Below are 21,596 nucleotides of genomic sequence, written 5' to 3'. Positions count from 1 at the left end.
TGTGTGTAAATGCTCCCAGCGTCTGTGTGTGTGAATCCACCCAGCGTCAGTGTGTGTGAATCCACCCAGCGTCAGTGTGTGTGTGAATCCACCCAGCGTCAGTGTGTGTGTAAATGCTCCCAGCGTCAGTGTGTGTGTGAATCCACCCAGCGTCAGTGTGTGTGTGAATCCACCCAGCGTCAGTGTGTGTGAATCCACCCAGCGTCAGTGTGTGTGAATCCACCCAGCGTCAGTGTGTGTGTAAATCCACCCAGCGTCAGTGTGTGTGTGAATCCACCCAGCGTCAGTGTGTGTGTAAATGCTCCCAGCGTCAGTGTGTGTGTGAATCCACCCAGCGTCAGTGTGTGTGTAAATGCTCCCAGCGTCAGTGTGTGTGTGAATCCACCCAGCGTCAGTGTGTGTGTAAATGCTCCCAGCATCAGTGTGTGTGTAAATCCACCCAGCGTCTGTGTGTGAATCCACCCAGCGTCAGTGTGTGTGTGAATCCACCCAGCGTCAGTGTGTGTGTAAATGCTCCCAGCGTCAGTGTGTGTGAATCCACCCAGCGTCAGTGTGTGTAAATCCACCCAGCGTCAGTGTGTGTGTGAATCCACCCAGCGTCAGTGTGTGTGTGAATCCACCCAGCGTCAGTGTGTGTAAATCCACCCAGCGTCAGTGTGTGTGTGAATCCACCCAGCGTCAGTGTGTGTGAATCCACCCAGCGTCAGTGTGTGTGTGAATCCACCCAGCGTCTGTGTGTGAATCCACCCAGCGTCAGTGTGTGTGTGAATCCTCCCAGCGTCAGTGTGTGTGTGAATCCACCCAGCGTCAGTGTGTGTGTGAATCCACCCAGCGTCAGTGTGTGTGAATCCACCCAGCGTCAGTGTGTGTGAATCCGCCCAGAGCCAGAGCCAGTGTGTGTGTAAATCCACCCAGCGTCAGTGTGTGTGAATCCTCCCAGCGTCAGTGTGTGTGTGAATCCACCCAGCGTCAGTGTGTGTGAATCCACCCAGCGTCAGTGTGTGTGTGAATCCACCCAGCGTCAGTGTGTGTGTAAATGCTCCCAGCGTCAATGTGTGTGTGAATCCACCCAGCGTCAGTGTGTGTGTAAATGCTCCCAGCGTCAATGTGTGTGTGAATCCACCCAGCGTCAGTGTGTGTAAATCCACCCAGCGTCAGTGTGTGTGAATCCACCCAGCGTCAGTGTGTGTGTAAATGCTCCCAGCATCAGTGTGTGTGTGAATGCTCCCAGCGTCAGTGTGTGTGTGAATCCACCCAGCGTCAGTGTGTGTGTGAATCCACCCAGCGTCAGTGTGTGTGTGAATCCACCCAGCATCAGTGTGTGTAAATCCACCCAGCATCAGTGTGTGTGAATCCACCCAGCATCAGTGTGTGTAAATCCACCCAGCATCAGTGTGTGTGAATCCACCCAGCGTCAGTGTGTGTGTAAATCCACCCAGCGTCAGTGTGTGTGAATCCTCCCAGCGTCAGTGTGTGTGTAAATGCTCCCAGCGTCAGTGTGTGTGTAAATGCTCCCAGCGTCAGTGTGTGTGTGAATCCACCCAGCGTCAGTGTGTGTGTGAATCCACCCAGCGTCAGTGTGTGTGTAAATGCTCCCAGCGTCAGTGTGTGTGTAAATGCTCCCAGCGTCAGTGTGTGTGTGAATCCACCCAGCGTCAGTGTGTGTGAATCCACCCAGCGTCTGTGTGTGTGAATCCACCCAGCGTCAGTGTGTGTGAATCCACCCAGCGTCAGTGTGTGTGAATCCACCCAGCGTCAGTGTGTGTGTAAATGCTCCCAGCGTCAGTGTGTGTGTGAATCCACCCAGCGTCAGTGTGTGTGTAAATGCTCCCAGCGTCAGTGTGTGTGAATCCTCCCAGCGTCAGTGTGTGTGTAAATGCTCCCAGCGTCAGTGTGTGTGTAAATGCTCCCAGCGTCAGTGTGTGTGTGAATCCACCCAGCGTCAGTGTGTGTGTGAATCCTCCCAGCGTCAGTGTGTGTGTAAATGCTCCCAGCGTCAGTGTGTGTGTAAATGCTCCCAGCGTCAGTGTGTGTGTGAATCCACCCAGCGTCAGTGTGTGTGAATCCTCCCAGCGTCAGTGTGTGTGTAAATGCTCCCAGCGTCAGTGTGTGTGTAAATGCTCCCAGCATCAGTGTGTGTGTGAATCCACCCAGCGTCAGTGTGTGTGTAAATGCTCCCAGCGTCAGTGTGTGTGAATCCTCCCAGCGTCAGTGTGTGTGTAAATGCTCCCAGCGTCAGTGTGTGTGTAAATGCTCCCAGCGTCAGTGTGTGTGTGAATCCACCCAGCGTCAGTGTGTGTGTGAATCCTCCCAGCGTCAGTGTGTGTGTAAATGCTCCCAGCGTCAGTGTGTGTGTAAATGCTCCCAGCGTCAGTGTGTGTGTGAATCCACCCAGCGTCAGTGTGTGTGTGAATCCACCCAGCGTCAGTGTGTGTGTAAATGCTCCCAGCGTCAGTGTGTGTGTAAATGCTCCCAGCGTCAGTGTGTGTGTAAATGCTCCCAGCGTCAGTGTGTGTGAATCCACCCAGCGTCAGTGTGTGTAAATCCACCCAGCGTCAGTGTGTGTGTAAATGCTCCCAGCATCAGTGTGTGTAAATCCACCCAGTGTCAGAGTCAGTGTGTGTGTAAATGCTCCCAGAGCCAGAGTCAGTGCATGTGTGTGTGAATCCACCCAGAGCCAGAGTCAGAGCGTGTGTGTGTGTGTGTGTGCGCACACGCCTGTGTTCTCTGGAGCAGACTGGATGGCATGTGGGTAAGGATGGAGCCCATCAATTCTTTGACTGTAGTTTCTCTGCAGATTTAATCTCCCACCCAGGTAAAGCTAATAAATTCACTCGTAAAACTGTGCTCTCCCTTGACACAGACTTGTTTCCCAGCGGTGTTTGACAGAGTGCCTCAAGAAGGAAGCTGGTGGGAGGCTGGTGGATGTTCTTAGGCTGGGCGAGCACTGCACTGAACGCTCTCTCTGTTGCAGCGCACAGGGAGGTCCACTCGCAGCAGGTGAAGGAGCACAGGACGGCCGTTCTGGATTTCATCGAGGACTACTTGAAAAGTACTGCACCTCCTCGGGGGGGGGGGGGGGGGCGCGCTCCCTAGTGAGCCCCGCAGCTCAGCTCGCTCGCTGCAGTGCAGGAGCCCTGTGCCCGAGCAGCCGTTTTCAATGCTCTCTGTTTTGGGTCTTTTTCTTCTGCAACAGGAGTGTGTAAACTTTACTCAGAACAGAGAGCCATCCGAGTTAAACGAGTGGTGGACAAGAAGAGATTGTAAGTACCACCTCACGGCTGCTGCTTCTTTAACGCCGCCACTGATAGTGATGACCGGCTGGAGCTTACAGAGCCTTACCCAGGGGTGGGGGCGTCCCGCCTGCAGGCCACCGCGAAGTGACCTGGTCTGGCCCTCACGAGGCAGTCGCAGGCAGGACTCAAAATTCAGTCCGTCTCGAGCAGGCTGCTGTTGAAGTTGACCATTTTGTATGTCCTGGGAGGGATAAACATCCAGACGCCCTTGGCAGAAGAGGGTTCACCGCAGCCCTGCCACACTGTGCGCAGCTCCGCCCTGGAACTCCTGCACAGGACGCTGGCTGAGCCCTTCTGGGTACGGCACTGGCAGCCCTGAGCATCCTCACTTCGGTGACGGGGACCCAGAGGTAACGCCTCCACGGCCCCACAGCCTAGAGGCAGCTGGGCTCAGGCTGGAGCCCAGGCTGTTGGTCTGAAGTGTGTGCTCTTGCCCGTTTAGTTTCTTAGTAACACTAGGAGACTGTTACACTTGTAGCCATTTTACCCCAGGCTCTGTGAGTGCCTGCGCCCCTCCTCATCCTCTCTGAAGGAGAGGAGCCGGGGCCCTGCTGTAAGTCACCGGTCACTGGCAGTGCATGCCTCCGTGATAGAGCCCTCGCACTGCCACCGGCTCCGAGTGTGCACCTGCCGTTTTGCACAGGCACCGTTCTGAGCCCCTTTGCGGGTGGGGACAGCTTCAGCAGGTTCAGCAACTCATCCAAGCCCACGCTGCCAGGTTCTGTATTTCACTGTGCGTGCACCTGCCTCTATCTCTGGGCTCCACAGAGGTGGTCAGAGTGCAGTCACTCCCACTGCAGCTGCACAGCCTGCCTAGGAGTTAGAGTAGCTCCGTGACCCAGTGGTGCTGTGCACAGGCTCCAGCTCGTGACCTTTCCTAACTGGATTCGGAAACAATTCAGGATGTTCTTTCAGAACTTAACATTATGTAACTGTTTGGGGGACAGATTCTCTCAGTCCTTGCCATGTCAGGGGTCCCCAGCACCACTCTGTGGTTCAGGGCTTCAAATGTGGCTGTGACCAGTCACACCGAAAGGCTACAGAGCAAAACAGCACTGGGACAAAGTTCAGAGGAGACCCGACACGAGCGTCCAAGAGTCTCCTCTCGGTGGAGGCCCACAGCATGTGACTCATGGCATGTGGGGTCCTGTCGACCAGGGATGCTCCCTGTGGCCATCAGAGCTGCTCACACAGGCACTTCTACCTGGCACGTAGAAAATTCCAGACTCCTGATGGAAGGCAGGCGTTCAGCCCTGAGCTGCCTCCGGAGCATGTTGTTGGCACAGGGAGCTGCTCTCCCCAGTCAGGTGAGTGTGAACTCTCCTAATTTCAAAGTTCGAGCTCTCAGACACCGCCGGGGGCCACCCTTGGCAAACAGGCCTCTCTAAGGGTAACAGGCTCAGGCCTGCTGTGTGAGCTCTTTTCTACACACTCGTGAAGCATTTGGAATGTCATTGCCGGTGGACAGAAGCGTTGTGGGAGACAGTAAGTAGATCGGCGAAGCCAGCAGTCAGCAGGTGATGGCGGTTTATTGTCTACTGCACTGAGAGGGGAGCTGGAGAGAAGCAGTGGAGTGTCACCCTCCAGCTTCCAAGTGGGCTGGGTTTCCACGTAAGCCTGAGAAGTCGGGCACGCCGTGCTGAGTGAGGTCAGGCGAGAGCTCAGAGCGGGCCAGTCTCCAGGGGCCTGGCTCAGGCCCGAATCTGCGGCCGCACAGCCTCTGCACTTTACAGGCTGTGGGACCTGGGGCAGGTTGCCCAGATGCTCTGTGCGGGGGTCTCCTTGCCTGTAAGATGGAGAAATCAGTAGCACCAACACCATGGGGTTGTTGTGAGGACAGCATGGGTTAACAGAGGTAAAATGCTTATAGCGGCTCAGTAAACGTCAGCTTGCCCTAGCAACTCTCCGTAAGTGCTTGCCGAGTTCATTTATTTCATTTACTCTTCTCCAACACCTGATTCATAAATACAGCTACCCCACCTTATAAATGAGGGCCTGCGGCTCAGAAAATGTGGGTTAGCTGCATGGCCCCACGGCCCCACTAAGCCTTGCACCTCAGGCTGAGCAGGGCGCAGTTCTCGAGCTCTGGTGTCAGGGGCAGTGGACTGGAGAGGAGGAGCGCAGCCCAGGCAGAGCGGGGTGCGGGGAGACTCCTTTCCCCAGCGGGCCACGGAGGAGGTGCGCCTGCCGTCGGCTGTGCTGGAGGAGACGCAGATCGCTGCTTGCTGGCCTCGGCGGAGACTTAGCAGGTGCCCAGGTGCAGTAAGAAGAGGCTTTGGCTGCTGCCTGCTCAGTTCCTGGTTCTCAGTGGAGCTTGTGACTAAAATACAAACGAAACCAGCCAGGGGGGAACTGTTCCCATTTAGACAGCAAGGTACAGGCTTGTCTCCTGCCAGAGAGCTGCCCTGTGCCAGTGACGCTGAGCAAGACCTTGAGAGGAATGACTGTGTGACCCTTCCCGACGTGCTGCAGCCCTCTCCTCCAGTTCTGCCTGAAGCATCCATGGAGGTTTCATTTCTCCCTCAGTCCCCAAGTCTTCCAAAGGCTAAGCATGGCACAGCGCTCAAGACCCCACCGCGGGACCACAGCCGCTGTTTTTTAGTTTGTCCAAAAGACTTAGGCTCAGGTCAAGGCAGACACAGCTACTATTTGTTGTGACGAGTCCTTGCTCCTTGGAGCTCTTGTGCCTTAATTTATGCTGACTTTTCTGCCCCAGAATGCCTCTCACCGCCTCCCATACTTCCCTCGCTGTCCATGTGGTGAATGAACTGCTGTCTGTCCTTCCACCCCGGCTAAGATGCCGCCCGCCCTGTAGTCTCCCAGTGCCCGGGTGTCTGTCCTTCCCACCCCGGCTAAGATGCCGCCCGCCCTGTAGTCTCCCAGTGCCCGGGTGTCTGTCCTTCCCACCCCGGCTAGGATGCCGCCCGCCCTGTAGTCTCCCAGTGCCCGGGTGTCTGTCCTTCCCACCCCGGCTAGGATGCCGCCCGCCCTGTAGTCTCCCAGTGCCCGGGTGTCTGTCCTTCCCACCCCGGCTAGGATGCCGCCCGCCCTGTAGTCTCCCAGTGCCCGGGCAGTGTTTTCTCAGCAGGCTCCCTGCGTGTTGTTTGGCATCAGGCATGAAAAGCTCCCAGTCAGCGCGCTGGCTTCCTCCCTGTGCACCCCACCCCATCCTATAGTGCAGCGCCTGTTCCCCAGCGAAGCCAGGCTGGGTTCTGGGTTCTTTGTTTCTGTATCACTTCCTTTTGGTTGCTGATGGTTATGGTTAAAATCATTTTGTAGAATTGGTTTGAGAAATTCAGGGCTCACGTTGTTACTATTGCATTTGTTTTTGGTTGTGGTAAAGGAAAACCTATTGGCTAGTTGAAGAGCAGCCTGAATGTTTTCTGTAAACCTCTAGCAGAACAAGAAAACCAGGTGTCCTGTGCTAGAAGGTACGTGTTCTAGAATGGAGCCATCGCACCAAAGCGCCCCTTTTTCCAAACCAGGAGAAGTGCTTCGCGTGTATTGCTTGGAATATGGTGAACACACTGCAGCCTGGGGCCAGACCCAGCCTTGGCCTGTCTGAGCTAAGCCTGTTTTTCAAATTTCTAAAGGTTTGTAAAAGAAAAATTTGAGACAGACTGTATCTGATGTGGTCTGTGAAACCGGAGACATTTACCATGTGGCCCTGTACGGGAAAAATGTGTTGTCCCCTGGCTTAGAACAGACTGCCCAAGGGGAAGAGCCGCCTCCTGGCCGTCCTGCATGTGACTGACTCACAGCTCATGCCGTGGGTGGTCACCGTGTCCCCTCACACCCGAGCTGGTTGTTTCCCGCCCAGCAAGCCAGTGGCAGTGTCAGATTGCTGCAGACAGCAGTGGACATCTGGTTTGTGGTCTGGCACATCGGGGAGCCCGGGCTCGGGGGTCAGCTAGAACGTGGGGGAGCCCAGTGCATATCTGCTGAGTGAGGGAGTGCACGTGCTGAGGATGGCCTGCTCACGGTGGGGGACCCCTGCTCGGTGCTGTGCAGGGCCCATGGCGGAGCACGAGCCCTAGGCTGAAGACAGGCTGGGGACTGTGGCACTGCGACGTTGGGTTGAACGTGTCCTCCTCTCCAGAGTCTTCGCTGGGGGTGTAGAAGGTATAGTGGTGTATTTAAATCTGGGTGAATAAGCACCTTTCTCGCTAGTATTTGTAGAGACCTTTATTGAAGGTTTGCAAGGAGCTTCTCCCACGTGTTACTCCAAATTTGATAAACCTATCTCCCTCTTTTCTAGCTCTTTCTGTTCTTTTTAAATTGGAAATAGGATCACGAGGTTTTTCAGCTATGGGACCTGGACGCAGGTGTTGGCCAGGTGGAAGCTGCCTTGACTCTAATTACAAAATGCTCAGCCCTCAGTTAGAGAAATCAGTTTAAATAAATCCGGGGGCATAAACTGATCTTTCTGATGACTTTTTTAAAAATGCTTTTTTCAAATTGCCTTCAACTAGTTAATTTACCATTTCCCTGAGGATTTCAGTAGACATTCTGGGTATAATTAGAATCTGTTTTTATCACTTTCCAAAAAAAAAAAAAAAAAAAAAAAAGCACTCAACTTTGTCCAAGTCTGCTGCAGTGCAGTCTTGTACTCATTTTAAATTGAGAACTGGTCCATCAGCGTACTCTGGACACAGGGGACAGGCACCAAAGGAGCTCTGGATGAAGTCAATTAAACCCTCCCCTGCAGGCCAGTTCAGTCCTGCGTCCCTGAAATGGGGCAGGGCGAGCTGGGTGCTGCTGTGGTGGGGAGCCCAGCAGAGGAGCCCCAGCAAGGAGGGGCCCCGTGCACACCAGGGAGGGTGGTGGTAGACATGGGGGTGATTATGCATGGGAGGCTGAGAAGTGATAAATGCAAAGTATTGCAGTCAGATTCCTCAGTGTGGAGAAATGAAAGAGACAAGCCAGAATGAGTGGTGGTCTGAGGATGCAACGAATACCAGCGTGAACTCACACCTTCACGTTCCATAGATCAATATGGACGTAAACATGGCTGTACATGTGTATGGGTGTGTATGAAACTGTATGCATGCATTTTCTAGCTTTGCCAACCGAGAGGGTCTGAAATTAGTGACTCTCCAATAGCGATAAGCGTACTTGCCTTCTTGGCTTCTAAATACCAGTTTCACTTCAAGGACCCAGGGTTCTTGGAGAAATGGGAAAATATGAAATGAGCCTGGAACATTTTGTTGTATCAGATAGCAAAGAAGGCCTCGGAGGTGATGGAGACACGTCCAGTGGACACAGCAGCTCCTTGAAGGGCTTCTGCTGGCCAGGTTGGAGGCGATGTGAGCATTGAAATAAATGATAGCAGTAGATCATAACTCATAGGATGCCACAGGTTCCTTCTCCCAGATGGGAATAGAGAAATTAATAAACTACAAGTCGAGAACAGTCACATGGTGTCAGAGCGACTCCCCAGTACTTATTGATTACAAAGGGAATAAGGGTCACCTTACCTGGGGAGCCCGGCAGCCCTCGCCTTAATCGAGTGGCCAAAGTGAACTCAGACACCCATAGCACGCCACGAGAAGAATATGGCGTCACTTTTGTGATTTCGGCCAAAAGTGCACTCCGGCCAGGAGGAAGCACGGAAGCAAGTGAAAGGTGTTTGCAGAATAAGCGGCGTGGTGCTGTGCCTCGAGGTCGTGAAGCCGGGAGACGCTGGGGAACTGTGCCAAGCACAGGAGACAGCGAGACAGCGCCGGGCCCGCTTGGGATTCCGCCCTGGGTCCTCTTGTTGTCCTGGATGCTACTGAGAAAGTGGTCAGGACAGAGCAGCGTCTGAAGGAACGTTGGAGTGAGTCTCTGGATTTTCATGGTGGTATTCTGGTTCTTGTGTTCAGAAATAACAAAATCGAGTAAAGGGACCTCAGGCTGGCAGCTTGCTTTCTGATGGTTCAGTAAAAGAAAGTTCCTTCTAACTGTGCTTCAGACTTTTCTGTGTGTGATTATCTCAAAATAAAACTCCACAAAATGCCAGTGCATACTAGAATGGCTAAATGAAAAAACGATGGATGTGGAGGAGGATGTGGGACAGCTGGAACTCTCATACATGGCAGTCATTCTGTGTTAGAAATAGGACGGGAATTCTCCGAAGATAGCTGGTTCCCCTGTGACCCAGCAGGTCCACTGCTAGGCAGCTTAGGCCTGGCGAGTCCTTTCTGCCCTGTGCCCAGTGAAACCCTCCTTCTTCAAGATCTTGCTTAAGTAATGCCTAGCCTGTGAAGCCCCGATCATGTCTACACTTTTTTTTTTTTTTAGGATTTATTTTTATTTATTTGAAAGGCAGAGTTACAGAGAGGCAGAGGCAGAGAGAGAGAGAGGTCTTCCATCCACTGGTTCACTCCCTAGATGGCCACAAAGGCTAGAGCTGCACTGATCTGAAGCCAGGAGCCAGGAGATTCCTCCAGGCCTCCCACATGGGTGCAGGGGCCCAAGGACTTGGACCATCTTCCACTGCTTTTCCAGGCCATAGCAGAGAGCTGGATTGGAAGTGGAGCAATGGGGACTCGAACCGGCACCCATATGGCATGCCGGCACTGCAGACAGCAGCTTTGCCTGCTACCCCACAGTGCCAGCCCTCTACAGTTTTAATTAATAGTAGTAAAGGGCCAGTGCTGTGATGTAGTAAGTTAAGCATCCACCTGCAGTGCCGGCATCCCACATGGGTGCCAGTTTGAGTCCCGGCTGCTCCACTTCCTATCCAGATCTCTGCTGTGGCCTGGGAAAGAGGTAGAAGATGGCCCCAACTGCTTGGGCCCCTGCACCCACGTGGGAGACCCACCAGAAGCTCCTGGCTCCTGGCTTTGGATCAGCCGAGCTCCAGCCATGGTGGGGAGTGAACCAGCAGATAGATAACTCTGCATCTCAAGTAAATAAATAAATCTAAAAAAAAAAAAAAAAAAAACAGCAGTAAGAATTTGAAAAGCACTTGGCATTTTACACAGGACTTTGTCTCCTGTGTGATTTGGCCTTTACAACAACGTTGAGTGATAGATATTGGGAGGATATTGGAGCCGGAAGGGTGAAAGGGAGGGAGCCAGAATGAACCCTGTGATTCTGGTTTGGAATGAAAATTACCAGAAGTCACTTGGAAACTAGGGCCTCAAACAGAAGGCAAACCAGGAGAGCGCCTGCTGGATACCAGGCCCCGTGCAGTGATGAGCTCACACACACTATGAGAGCCCTGTGAGAAAGCTGCCATTTTCTCCATTTCGCAGGTCAAAAAAAAGAGATGGTTAGAAAAAAGTCCTTCCAGGGCACGCTGCCAGTAAGTGGCAGTCTGAATCCAGCCTGGGCTGTCTCCAAACCCCATTTCTAAATGTGTGCTTCAGCTAATGGTTTGAAGACCCAGCCTCCGGACTGTCATGGGATTTGTGGGATTGTCGGGGTAACCTGACAGCTGAGACACTCTGCGCATCGTGGCAGGGAGATGCTGCCCCGAGCCAGCCAGCCTGAGACTGCCACCCCAGGCCCCTCCCCTGCTAGGCTGCAAAGACTCCCCCAGCCAGATCAGAAGCCAGGGTTGCCAGCGACTAGAAGGCCCTGCTGAGTCCCTTGTACAGGTTCTATCGGCCCCTCCTCTGAATTCTTGGGATTTTCAGTGGGTTACTTCAGTACTTTCTCCTGTTCTTCTGTGTCTGCATTGTGTCAAGGAAAATGTGTATGGCGTCAGGATTTCACAAGAGATTCATCAAACTGCTCTGCCTTTTCTCATCACGCAGTGACGTGGCGCAGCGGCATTATAAGCGTAGTACTAAACGCTATTTTTTTTAGTTCTTCCTATGTGTTTTAGACTGTGCTAAGTAAGTACTTAATTTAAACCAGTACCTCTACAAGAAAGATACTCTATGGCCCTATTTACAGATGGAAAAGGAGGCTAAGAAATGTTAAATTACTTGCCATTATTAACTGGAAAAAAAATCTTCAAATCCTGGCAAATTGGATGTCTTACCTGTTTCAGAGTAGTTTGAAAATCAGCAGACGTGAGGTTGCTGAAACTAGCAGACCCCATGCAGGATTAGCGAGAGACTTAGTGCGCAGAAGCACGGCCGTGGGCAGCCACACAACAGTGGGATCCCTGTCCTGTGAGTCAGCAGTAAGGGGTCTGTGGGTAAGCTGGATAAAGGTGGCTGTGACTAACCTAAGTGTACCTGGGTTTTCTCAAGAAACGTTAACATTTCAGGGGTTAGATAAGGAACATTCCAGGGCCTGGTCTGGCAAGACAAGGTTATCATAACGGCTCTGTTGATCCCACAAGGTTCGGGGTTTTCTAAAGGGTGAGGTGTTGGCGACATCCAGAATGGCGGCACTCTGTCAGGCTGGACCCTCAGGCATGTTGCCAGCGTAAACCACGTGGAATCCTGCAGGTGCAGGAGTCACTCTGCCAGGAAGGATATGCCCCGTACAGAGATGGTCGTCCGCTAGGAACGGGCTGTGTCACTGGAGGGTGTTGGTCGTTTTGTCCTTTTATTTATGCTGGGTGAGGTTTTTTTTTCCCTTTTGTTTTTAATAGACTTGATTTTCAGAGAGCAGTTTTAGGTTCCTGAAGAAGTGAGCAGAAAATGGAGAATCCCTATGTAACCGCTACCCCCTCCCACACAGCATCCGGCCGCTTACTGGGCACAGCACTGTTAGTGCTAATGTAGTTAAATGTATCAGTCTGTCCTTTTTTACTTCCAGATTTGAATCACAATGGTGTTTTCCACTCCTGGGTTATAGAATTCACTCATGCTCTTTTTCTGATGTGTTTGGGGTTCGTGTGTGTGTGTGTGTGTGTGTTTTGTGACCATTCCTTCTTGCTTCCAAATGAATTTCATAATTAACTTGACAAACTTCAGGATGGGAGGTACCTGAATATATTTTATTGGGATCACATTTTCATTTCTAAATTATCATAGAACTTAAGAGCTTTATATTTATTTTTTTCTATGCAAGAACAAGATGTATGTTTTCTTTATTACAGTAGATTTTTCTCAGGAGCATTTCTTTGTTTTTTCACATGTATGCTTTGGACTTTGCTTAAGTTTACACTGGGGTTTTTGTTTTTAATCTTCTGTTTTGGCTGTTGCAGATGGCATCTTCTCTTTCATTAGCTCTCTGACTGTAAAATGGGAACTTTTAAAAAAGATTTATTAATTTTTTTGAAAGGCAAGTAGAGAGATCTTCCATTTGCTGCTTCATTCCCCAGATAGCTGCAATTTGGGGCCAGAGCTGGGCCAAGACCAAGCCAGGAGCCAGGAGCACCATCTGGCTCTCCACTTGATGTAGGGGCCCAGGCGCATCAACAGGGAGCTGGATCAGAAGTGGAGCATCAGGGACACTAACAGGCTCCTATAGGGGATCCTGGCACTACAGGTGGTGGCTTAACCCTCTGTGCCGCAACACTGCCACCACCACCACCACCCCTCCCGAGGTACTTTTTGATGAACATTGACGTCTTTTGTTGTCATTTTAAACAGTGCTGTGATGGATATCCTTACTGGTTTTATCTTTGTGTGTTTTTATGATGCCAAAGATGGCTTCACCAAAACCTAGCCCATCCCACATGCACTTTAAACTGCTGTGTTCTGTCTGTTTCATGAGGGGTGGGGTCTGTGCTCCCTACCCCTCAGACCTGAGCACCAGAGCAGCTGCCTGGGCAGTAGAGTAGCGCAGACACGACACCGTGCCTTCTGAGGCTGCCATGGAAGGCACTGAAGATTCCTGAAACAAGAAGCCTGGTACTGATCTCTGAGGGAGCCCCCGAAGTGATGGCGACACACGCACACAGCCCCCGAAGTGATGGCGACACACGCACACAGCCCCCGAAGTGATGGCGACACACGCACACAGCCCCTGAAGTGATGGCGACACACGCACACAGCCCCCCGAAGTGATGGCGACACACGCACACAGCCCCCGAAGTGATGGCGACACACGCACACAGCCCCCGAAGTGATGGCGACACACGCACACAGCCCCCGAAGTGATGGCGACACACGCACACAGCCCCCGAAGTGATGGTGACACACACACACAGCCCCCGAAGTGATGGCACACAGCCCCTAGGGGGAGTGAGGGAGTAACACACACAGCCCCTAGGGGTAGTGAGGGAGTAGCACGCTCACACAGTCCCTAGGGGGAGTGAGGGAGTAACACACGCACACAGCCCCTAGGGAGAGTGAGGGAGTAATACACACAGCCCCTAGGGGGAGTGAGGGAGTAACACACACAGCCCCTAGGGGGAGTGAGGGAGTAACACACACAGCCCCTAGGGGGAGTGAGGGAGTAACACGCACACACAGCCCCTAGGGGGAGTGAGGGAGTAACACACACACACAGCCCCTAGGGAGAGTGAGGCAGTAACACGCTCACACAGCCCCTAGGGGGAGTGAGGCAGTAACACACAGCCCCTAGGGGGAGTGAGGGAGTAACACACAGCCCCTAGGGGGAGTGAGGGAGTAACACACACAGCCCCTAGGGGGAGTGAGGGAGTAACACGCACACACAGCCCCTAGGGGGAGTGAGGGAGTAACACACAGCCCCTAGGGGGAGTGAGGCAGTAACACACAGCCCCTAGGGGGAGTGAGGCAGTAACACGCACACACAGCCCCTAGGGGGAGTGAGGGAGTAACACACACACACAGCCCCTAGGGGGAGTGAGGCAGTAACACGCTCACACAGCCCCTAGGGAGAGTGAGGCAGTAACACACAGCCCCTAGGGGGAGTGAGGGAGTAACACACAGCCCCTAGGGGGAGTGAGGGAGTAGCACACACAGCCCCTAGGGGGAGTGAGGGAGTAACACACACACAGCCCCTAGGGGGAGTGAGGGAGTAGCACACACAGCCCCTAGGGGGAGTGAGGGAGTAACACACACACAGCCCCTAGGGGGAGTGAGGGAGTAACACACACAGCCCCTAGGGGGAGTGAGGCAGTAACACACACAGCCCCTAGGGGGAATGAGGGAGTAACACACACACAGCCCCTAGGGGGAGTGAGGGAGTAACACACAGCCCCTAGGGGGAGTGAGGCAGTAACACACACAGCCCCTAGGGGGAGTGAGGGAGTAACACACACAGCCCCTAGGGGGAGTGAGGGAGTAACACACACACACAGCCCCTAGGGGGAGTGAGGGAGTAACACACGCACACAGCCCCTAGGGGGAGTGAGGGAGTAACACACGCACACAGCCTCTAGGGGGAGTGAGGGAGTAGCACATGCACACAGCCCCTAGGGGGAGTGAGGGAGTAACACACGCACACAGCCCCTAGGGGGAGTTAGGGAGTAACACACACAGCCCCTAGGGGGAGTGAGGGAGTAACACACACAGCCCCTAGGGGGAGTGAGGGAGTAACACACACAGCCCCTAGGGGGAGTGAGGGAGTAACACACACAGCCCCTAGGGGGAGTGAGGGAGTAACACACACAGCCCCTAGGGGGAGTGAGGGAGTAACACAGCCCCTAGGGAGAGTGAGGGAGTAACACACACACAGCCCCTAGGGGGAGTGAGGGAGTAACACACACAGCCCCTAGGGGGAGTGAGGCAGTAACACACACACACAGCCCCTAGGGGGAGTGAGGGAGTAACACACACACAGCCCCTAGGGGGAGTGAGGGAGTAACACACACAGCCCCTAGGGGGAGTGAGGCAGTAACACACACAGCCCCTAGGGGGAGTGAGGGAGTAACACACACACAGCCCCTAGGGGGAGTGAGGGAGTAACACACACAGCCCCTAGGGGGAGTGAGGGAGTAACACACAGCCCCCTAGGGGGAGTGAGGGAGTAACACACAGCCCCTAGGGGGAGTGAGGGAGTAACACACACAGCCCCTAGGGGGAGTGAGGCAGTAACACACACAGCCCCTAGGGGGAGTGAGGGAGTAACACACACAGCCCCTAGGGGGAGTGAGGGAGTAACACACACACACAGCCCCTAGGGGGAGTGAGGGAGTAACACACGCACACAGCCCCTAGGGGGAGTGAGGGAGTAACACACACAGCCCCTAGGGGGAGTGAGGGAGTAACACACACAGCCCCTAGGGGGAGTGAGGGAGTAACACACAGCCCCTAGGGGGAGTGAGGGAGTAACACACAGCCCCTAGGGGGAGTGAGGGAGTAACACACACACAGCCCCTAGGGGGAGTGAGGGAGTAACACACACAGCCCCTAGGGGGAGTGAGGGAGTAACACACACAGCCCCTAGGGGGAGTGAGGGAGTAACACACACACACAGCCCCTAGGGGGAGTGAGGGAGTAACACACGCACACAGCCCCTAGGGGGAGTGAGGGAGTAACACACGCACACAGCCTCTAGGGGGAGTGAGGGAGTAGCACACGCACACAGCCCCTAGGGGGAGTGAGGGAGTAACACACACAGCCCCTAGGGGGAGTTAGGGAGTAACACACACAGCCCCTAGGGGGAGTGAGGGAGTAACACACACAGCCCCTAGGGGGAGTGAGGTAGTAACACACACACACAGCCCCTAGGGGGAGTGAGGGAGTAACACACACAGCCCCTAGGGGGAGTGAGGGAGTAACACACAGCCCCTAGGGGGAGTGAGGGAGTAACACACACACAGCCCCTAGGGGGAGTGAGGGAGTAACACACGCACACAGCCCCTAGGGGGAGTGAGGGAGTAACACACACAGCCCCTAGGGGGAGTGAGGGAGTAACACACGCACACAGCCCCTAGGGGGAGTGAGGGAGTAACACGCACACAGCCCCTAGGGGGAGTGAGGGAGTAACACGCTCACACAGCCCCTAGGGGGAGTGAGGGAGTAACACACACAGCCCCTAGGGGGAGTGAGGGAGTAACACGCACACAGCCGCTAGGGGGAGTGAGGTTGCCACAAGCACCACTCAGCAGACCAGCCAGCCGGGTGAGGAAGGAGATCTTCCACATGCCCCACTGTGCCCTTCAGGTGAGGGCACCCTTGGGAGAAGCCCCGTGCCAAACCCTGCCAAGCTGCTCTCCAGGCCTGACCCCTAGCACCCAGATAGTGAATAATGTGTCCCTCCAGGGCACTGAGTCGTCTTACTGTGCCGCAGGAGCTGGAGCCTTTGGAAAGAGTGGTGCGACCGTAGCTCCAGAACATTCTCTGGGTAATGCTGAGGAGCAGGTCCCAGACGTCCTGGCCTGGAACGCCAGTCTTGGAAAAGCCTGACAAAGATGGCCGTACACGTGGGTTGTTTGGAAGAGACTTCCTTTTTGGAAATTCAGACAATTTCAGCCTAGCAAAGCAGACTTGGCTAGGGAACGCCCACCTGGCGTTGGCTCAACTCTCTCCGATCTGCGTGACCACAGAAGCCCTCCGTGTGGTGCGTGCTGATCGGACACGGCTGCATGGGGTAGGGCCTCAGCCCGTGGACTTCGGAGCTGGGTCCTGTCCTGTCCCAGCCCAGCAGGCGCTGTGAGGCTACCTTAGAGGGAAGTTTTGGAGCCAAATCAGTGCCGTCATATAAAATGCTTAGAAAGTGCCCAGTGCATAGTAAGCCCTCCAGAAATGTTGGCTGGCATGGGCCGTGCTAGCGTGCATTCTGCTTGGGATCTGTGTGCCCGACAGTCGGAGCTTCAGTACGGGTTTTATAGCACTTTTCTGCCTGTGATTTTCATGCTATGTTGATTCCAGTAAAGCTATTACAGAACCCTCCGTTTCATAACCAAATGTTTTTCTCTCTTAGTAGCCGTTTACAGATATTTGTAAAGCACTCCGCACACAGCTCGAATGCCAGGGACTCATGCAGGACGCAGGGCTAAGTAGCAGACATGACTTAGGGAGGCAGAGACCTGCTCTCAGTGCGGGTACTCAAGCGAAGGAGGCAGTGAACAGATAACGGGGGGCGACAGACCACGGTCGCTGCTGTGCAGAGAACCAGCAGGTGCCGGGGAGAGAGGGGCCCTTCTCAGGTAGCAGTCAGTGGGTGAGCCTGAGCCAAGCCCGCAGCCGGGAGGGAAGACCCGGCACCACCCCGCGGCAGGAAGAGCCCTGTGGGAAAGCGAGGGCCAGGCACGGGCAGGAGCCAAGTGGGTCTCACTGAGTGGACAGCTGAGGACTTGTCCACAGTTAACTTCCTGGGAAGCGTCACACACGGCGTGGTGTGGAGATGCACACGTACTGACAGCACTCCTGCTTGATTGTGCCAGTGCGTTGGTGTAAATCCAGCTTCCTGGACTTGTTGAACCCGGGCCAGTCAGCCTTCACCGCCCTGGGCTGACAGGTGTCAGTCTGTGGGGCACGGCCAGCACTTAGCCACTGCCCCCTCCTCTGAGGTGCGGCGCCACCTGGGCTAGGAGCGCTGAGGGGTGCTGAGCTCCCCCCACCCCGCGCCCTGCAGGCAGCAGTAGCTGCACCTGGAAACAGCTGCCGCGGCAGGGCTGTGTCCACTCGGCCCCTGGGCCCAGAACCAGCGACTGTTCCCCAGAGGACATGGAGAGCAGACGCAGGGCACATGGACTCCCTCTGTCAGGAAGCAGTCCTGTTGGAAGGGAAGGCAGCGACCGCTCGTTACTTGTTTCAGATCTAAGCTGGAACCAGAACCGAATGCGAAAACAAGAGAAGCCATCTCTCCTGAGAGAGCGCCACAGAACCCTTCACGAGACTCTGAGGAGAAGCCTGCCTCTGAAGAGTCCCCAGGTATGAGCTAGACGCACGCTTGCCTCGTGACACGTGGCACCAGGTGCAGAGCCGGACACAGCTCGTACCTGTGTACGCGGCGCTGCCACAGCGGCAGGAGTCTCCTGTCCACCAGGAAGCGGCAGGGCCCCCAGGGAGGGGCCTGTGGGAGCTGTGGACTGGAGCCTCAGGAGGAGAGAGTAGGGTGCTCTGCTCAGGGAGGCCCCAGACCTGTGTCGGGGGTGAAATGTGAGTCTGGGTTCCTGTGCTTACGTCATCCCTGAGACTAGAACGGTTCCGACACACACAGGCTGCCAAGAAATACAGGACTCCACCAAGGCAGCTGTCATGGGCGCCGGATGCTGTGTGTGCGGCCAGTTCCCCTCCGCCGCGTGGGGAGAGCTGCCGCAGCTCACCAGATGCGAGGAGTGGCCGGGCAGGGTTTGCTCTTGGGGCTCACGGGGTGGTGCGCTAGAGCCAGGAGAGCTGGGCGTCTTCTCCAACACCCTGCCCTGTAGTGCGCTGTGGTGCTCACTCTTGCCTCTGTCGGCGGGATCGGTCCTGAGCGCTCGCAGACCTTGTCACCGGCCTCACAGCAGCCCCGTGGCTGAGATCCGTGAGCCTCTTTCACAAATGATCCTGTGCAGCCCAGGGGCTGGGTAAGCGCCTCATTTCAGAGCCCCGAGTGGTGGCGCAGGGTTTGTGTGTGGCTCTGGGGATGCCCAGGCTGCCCTCCAGCTAACTGATCTGCATTTGACAGTGAACTCTGTCCTCATAGCGTCTTTAAGATGTATTTATCTATTTGAAAGGTGGAGTTACAGAGAGGCGGAGGCAGAGCGAGGTCTTCCATCTCCTGGTCCACTCCCCAGATCTCAGTGGCTGGAGCTGGGCCAATCTGAAACCAGAAACCAGGAGCTTCTTCTGGGTCTCCCATGTGGGTACAAGGGCCCAAGGACTTGGGCCATCTTCTACTGCTTTCCCAGGCACACTAGCAGGCACACTAGCAGGGAGCCAGATAGGAAGTGGAGCATCTGGAACTCAAACCCATGCCCATATTGGATGCCAGCACTGCAGGTGGCAGCTTTACCCCCTACAACCACAGTGCTGGCATTGGGCCGTAGCTTTCTGAGCCTGAAACATGCCAGGGGCCTTTTCCTGTCCAGACAACTGCAGTAGAGACTGGGGAGGAGCGGCCGCGTGGGTGCCCTTTGTGTCCAGGGCACGTGTCGTGGGTGCCCTTTGTCTTCAGGGCACGTGTCGTGGGCGCCCTTTGTCTTCAGGGCACGTGCCGTGGGCGCCCTTTGTCTTCAGGGCACGTGCCGTGGGCGCCCTTTGTCTTCAGGGCACGTGCCGTGGGCGCCCTTTGTCTTCAGGGCACGTGCCGTGGGCGCCCTTTGTCTTCAGGGCACGTGTCGTGGGCGCCCTTTGTCTTCAGGGCACGTGTCGTGGGCGCCCTTTGTCTTCAGGGCACGTGCCGTGGGCGCCCTTTGTCTTCAGGGCACGTGCCGTGGGCGCCCTTTGTCTTTAGGGCACGTGCCGTGGGCGCCCTTTGTCTTCAGGGCACGTGTCGTGGGCGCCCTTTGTCTTCAGGGCACGTGTCGTGGGCGCCCTTTGCGTCCAGGGCATGTGCCGATGGGAGCAGATCTGCTCTGTGTTGGGTCTTTGGGGCCGGGCGTTCCTGGCAGGGTTGCAGAGATGGTATAGCCTGTTCAGGCCGGGTGGTGCTCCAGGGTGGAACGTGCCCGCCCCTCCATGTCCTTCCTAGTGCCAACTGGGAGACAGTTTGTTCTGGTTCATGGGCATTTTGTTACGTTTACCCACATTTACCAGAAAGATCAAAAAGCAAAGGAAAAAACCTCAGCTCTCTACCTTTCAGTGTGTCCATTTCCCTTTTGAAATTCCAGAAGAACTGTAGAAGTGCGTGACAGGAAGTGTTGTGGATGCAGCTAGAGGCTGGGTTCCGCAGGCGTGGTTTCTTCCTGTCATACCCTGTGTTTCAGAAAGGCACTGCTCTTGTCACTTGGGGTATTTGCTTTGTGTTACTTTAAAATCCTGGAGGAACCTCTTGGGAAGAAGGTTTATTCCAGGCCAGAGTGGAGGTTCCCCGTGCAGGATCAGCCAGCGCTGTGTGTCTGGTGTCTGGAGGCGCTGACAGCGGTGGAGCCTGGGCAGGGGCACATCATGCGTGAGCTGGGATGCAGAGGGAAAAGTCAGGCCGAGCAAGAACTGCACGCCAAGGGCGCGCCCCAGTGACCTGGAGACTGCCCGCTGGGCCCCCTGCTGGCTGCCCGAGAGAGGTCAAGTCCCCACCCCAGTCCATCAGCCGTCGGTATTAATCCGTTAGCTGTTTCCATAGACTGTGGGGTCACGTGCTGTTCCGTCTGTCAGCCTTGGTCATGTAGCCAGATGTGAGGAACTTCAGTCATCCTGACCCTGTGTCCACATCTGATGGTCAGTTCTGCAGCTCTGCTGCTCAGCCAGGAGAGCTTCATGCAGCCATTTGCAGTTTGTTCCCCGGCACTGTTTGCCCAGCACGTAGATGGGTGTGGTTTCTATGGATGCCTATGATCTCTGTCCTCAAGTAACTCTGCCCCCCCCCCCCCCGGAGCGCCCAGTGGAAGGGTTGGAGAAGATGCCATCCGGCCCCTGGCAATTAGCAGTACCCTAAGTGAAGGCGGGGTGGGGGGCGCAGAGGCTGGGCTGAGAGGGAGACCTCAAGAGGAGCTTGCATTGGGCAGTGAGTCTGGACGTTCAAAAACGGAAACTTAGAAAGTTCTAGAAAAAGATTCAATGAGCTCAGAGGCCAGGAAGCACGGAGATTGGTGTGGGAAACCCTTGGAGGCTAGCAAAGCACACACAGTGGGGAGAAGCCCTGTGTCCCCCGCACCCCTAGCGTGGCCTGGGACACAGTCCTGTTACACTGGTGGACTCTGAAGACACCGAAGGTTTGTCGTGGACACAGGGTTGCATGCAGAGCAGTGCAGCCTTGTGACGGCACGTGATGGAGCTGGTTAGAGTGCCCGCCGTGCATGTGAACTGACCCGAGAAACCTCCAAGATATGGAGAGATCGTAAGGAGAAGATCTTTGAGCATTATGCTAGTTTTTAAAGATTTATTTATTTGAAAGGCAGAGTTACAGAGAGGCAGAGGCACAGATAGAGAAAGAGAGAGAGAGAGAGCAGTCTTCCATCAGCTTGTTCACTCCCCAGATGGCTGTGACAGCTGGAGCTGCACAGATTCGAAGCCAGGAGCTTCTTCCAGATCTCCCACGCAGGTTCAGGGGCCTAAGGACTTGGACCATCCGCCACTGCTTTCCCAGGTCATAGCAGAGAGCTGGGTCAGAAGTGGAACAGCTGGGATTCGAACCGGCATGCATAAGGGATGCTGGCACTGCAGCCAGCGGCTTTACCCACTACACCACAGTGCTGGCCCCTGAGCATTATGTTATTATTGATAGCTTTGAGATCAACAAATCATCACATTCACAAAGCTATGTATTATTTCTGAGTTGGAGGAATGTGTAAGGGGTTGCTTATCTGTACAGCACGTCTGTGAGTTTGCTTTGATGAAGTTCCGGGGCTATATCAGGAATTCTGGGAGAGGAATGGAATTGGGGGATGGTGTATCATTTCTTGTATATGTTTGTCAATGAAAATATCCATATAGTTTGCAGTCTTTAAAT

At 54.7% G+C, this 21,596-nt stretch overlaps 1 protein-coding gene across 2 annotated transcripts in view; it reads left to right on the top strand.

Annotated features, from left to right (window-relative positions):
• Positions 1-21,596, top strand: part of STX18 (syntaxin 18) — a 117,891-nt gene that overhangs the window by 82,514 nt on the left and 13,781 nt on the right. For both annotated transcript variants that reach the window (XM_062213648.1, XM_062213649.1), the window contains exons 4-6: positions 2,975-3,052; positions 3,197-3,263; positions 17,820-17,935. In XM_062213648.1, the coding sequence (XP_062069632.1) occupies positions 2,975-3,052; positions 3,197-3,263; positions 17,820-17,935 (261 nt within the window). The remainder of the gene's footprint in view (positions 1-2,974; positions 3,053-3,196; positions 3,264-17,819; positions 17,936-21,596) is intronic.

This window comes from Lepus europaeus, chromosome 16 (genome assembly GCF_033115175.1).
Source record: "Lepus europaeus isolate LE1 chromosome 16, mLepTim1.pri, whole genome shotgun sequence".
Classification (NCBI taxonomy): Eukaryota; Metazoa; Chordata; class Mammalia; order Lagomorpha; family Leporidae; genus Lepus; species Lepus europaeus.
Note: the sequence above shows the minus strand (reverse complement) of the source record. Positions and strands in the feature narration are given on the sequence as shown.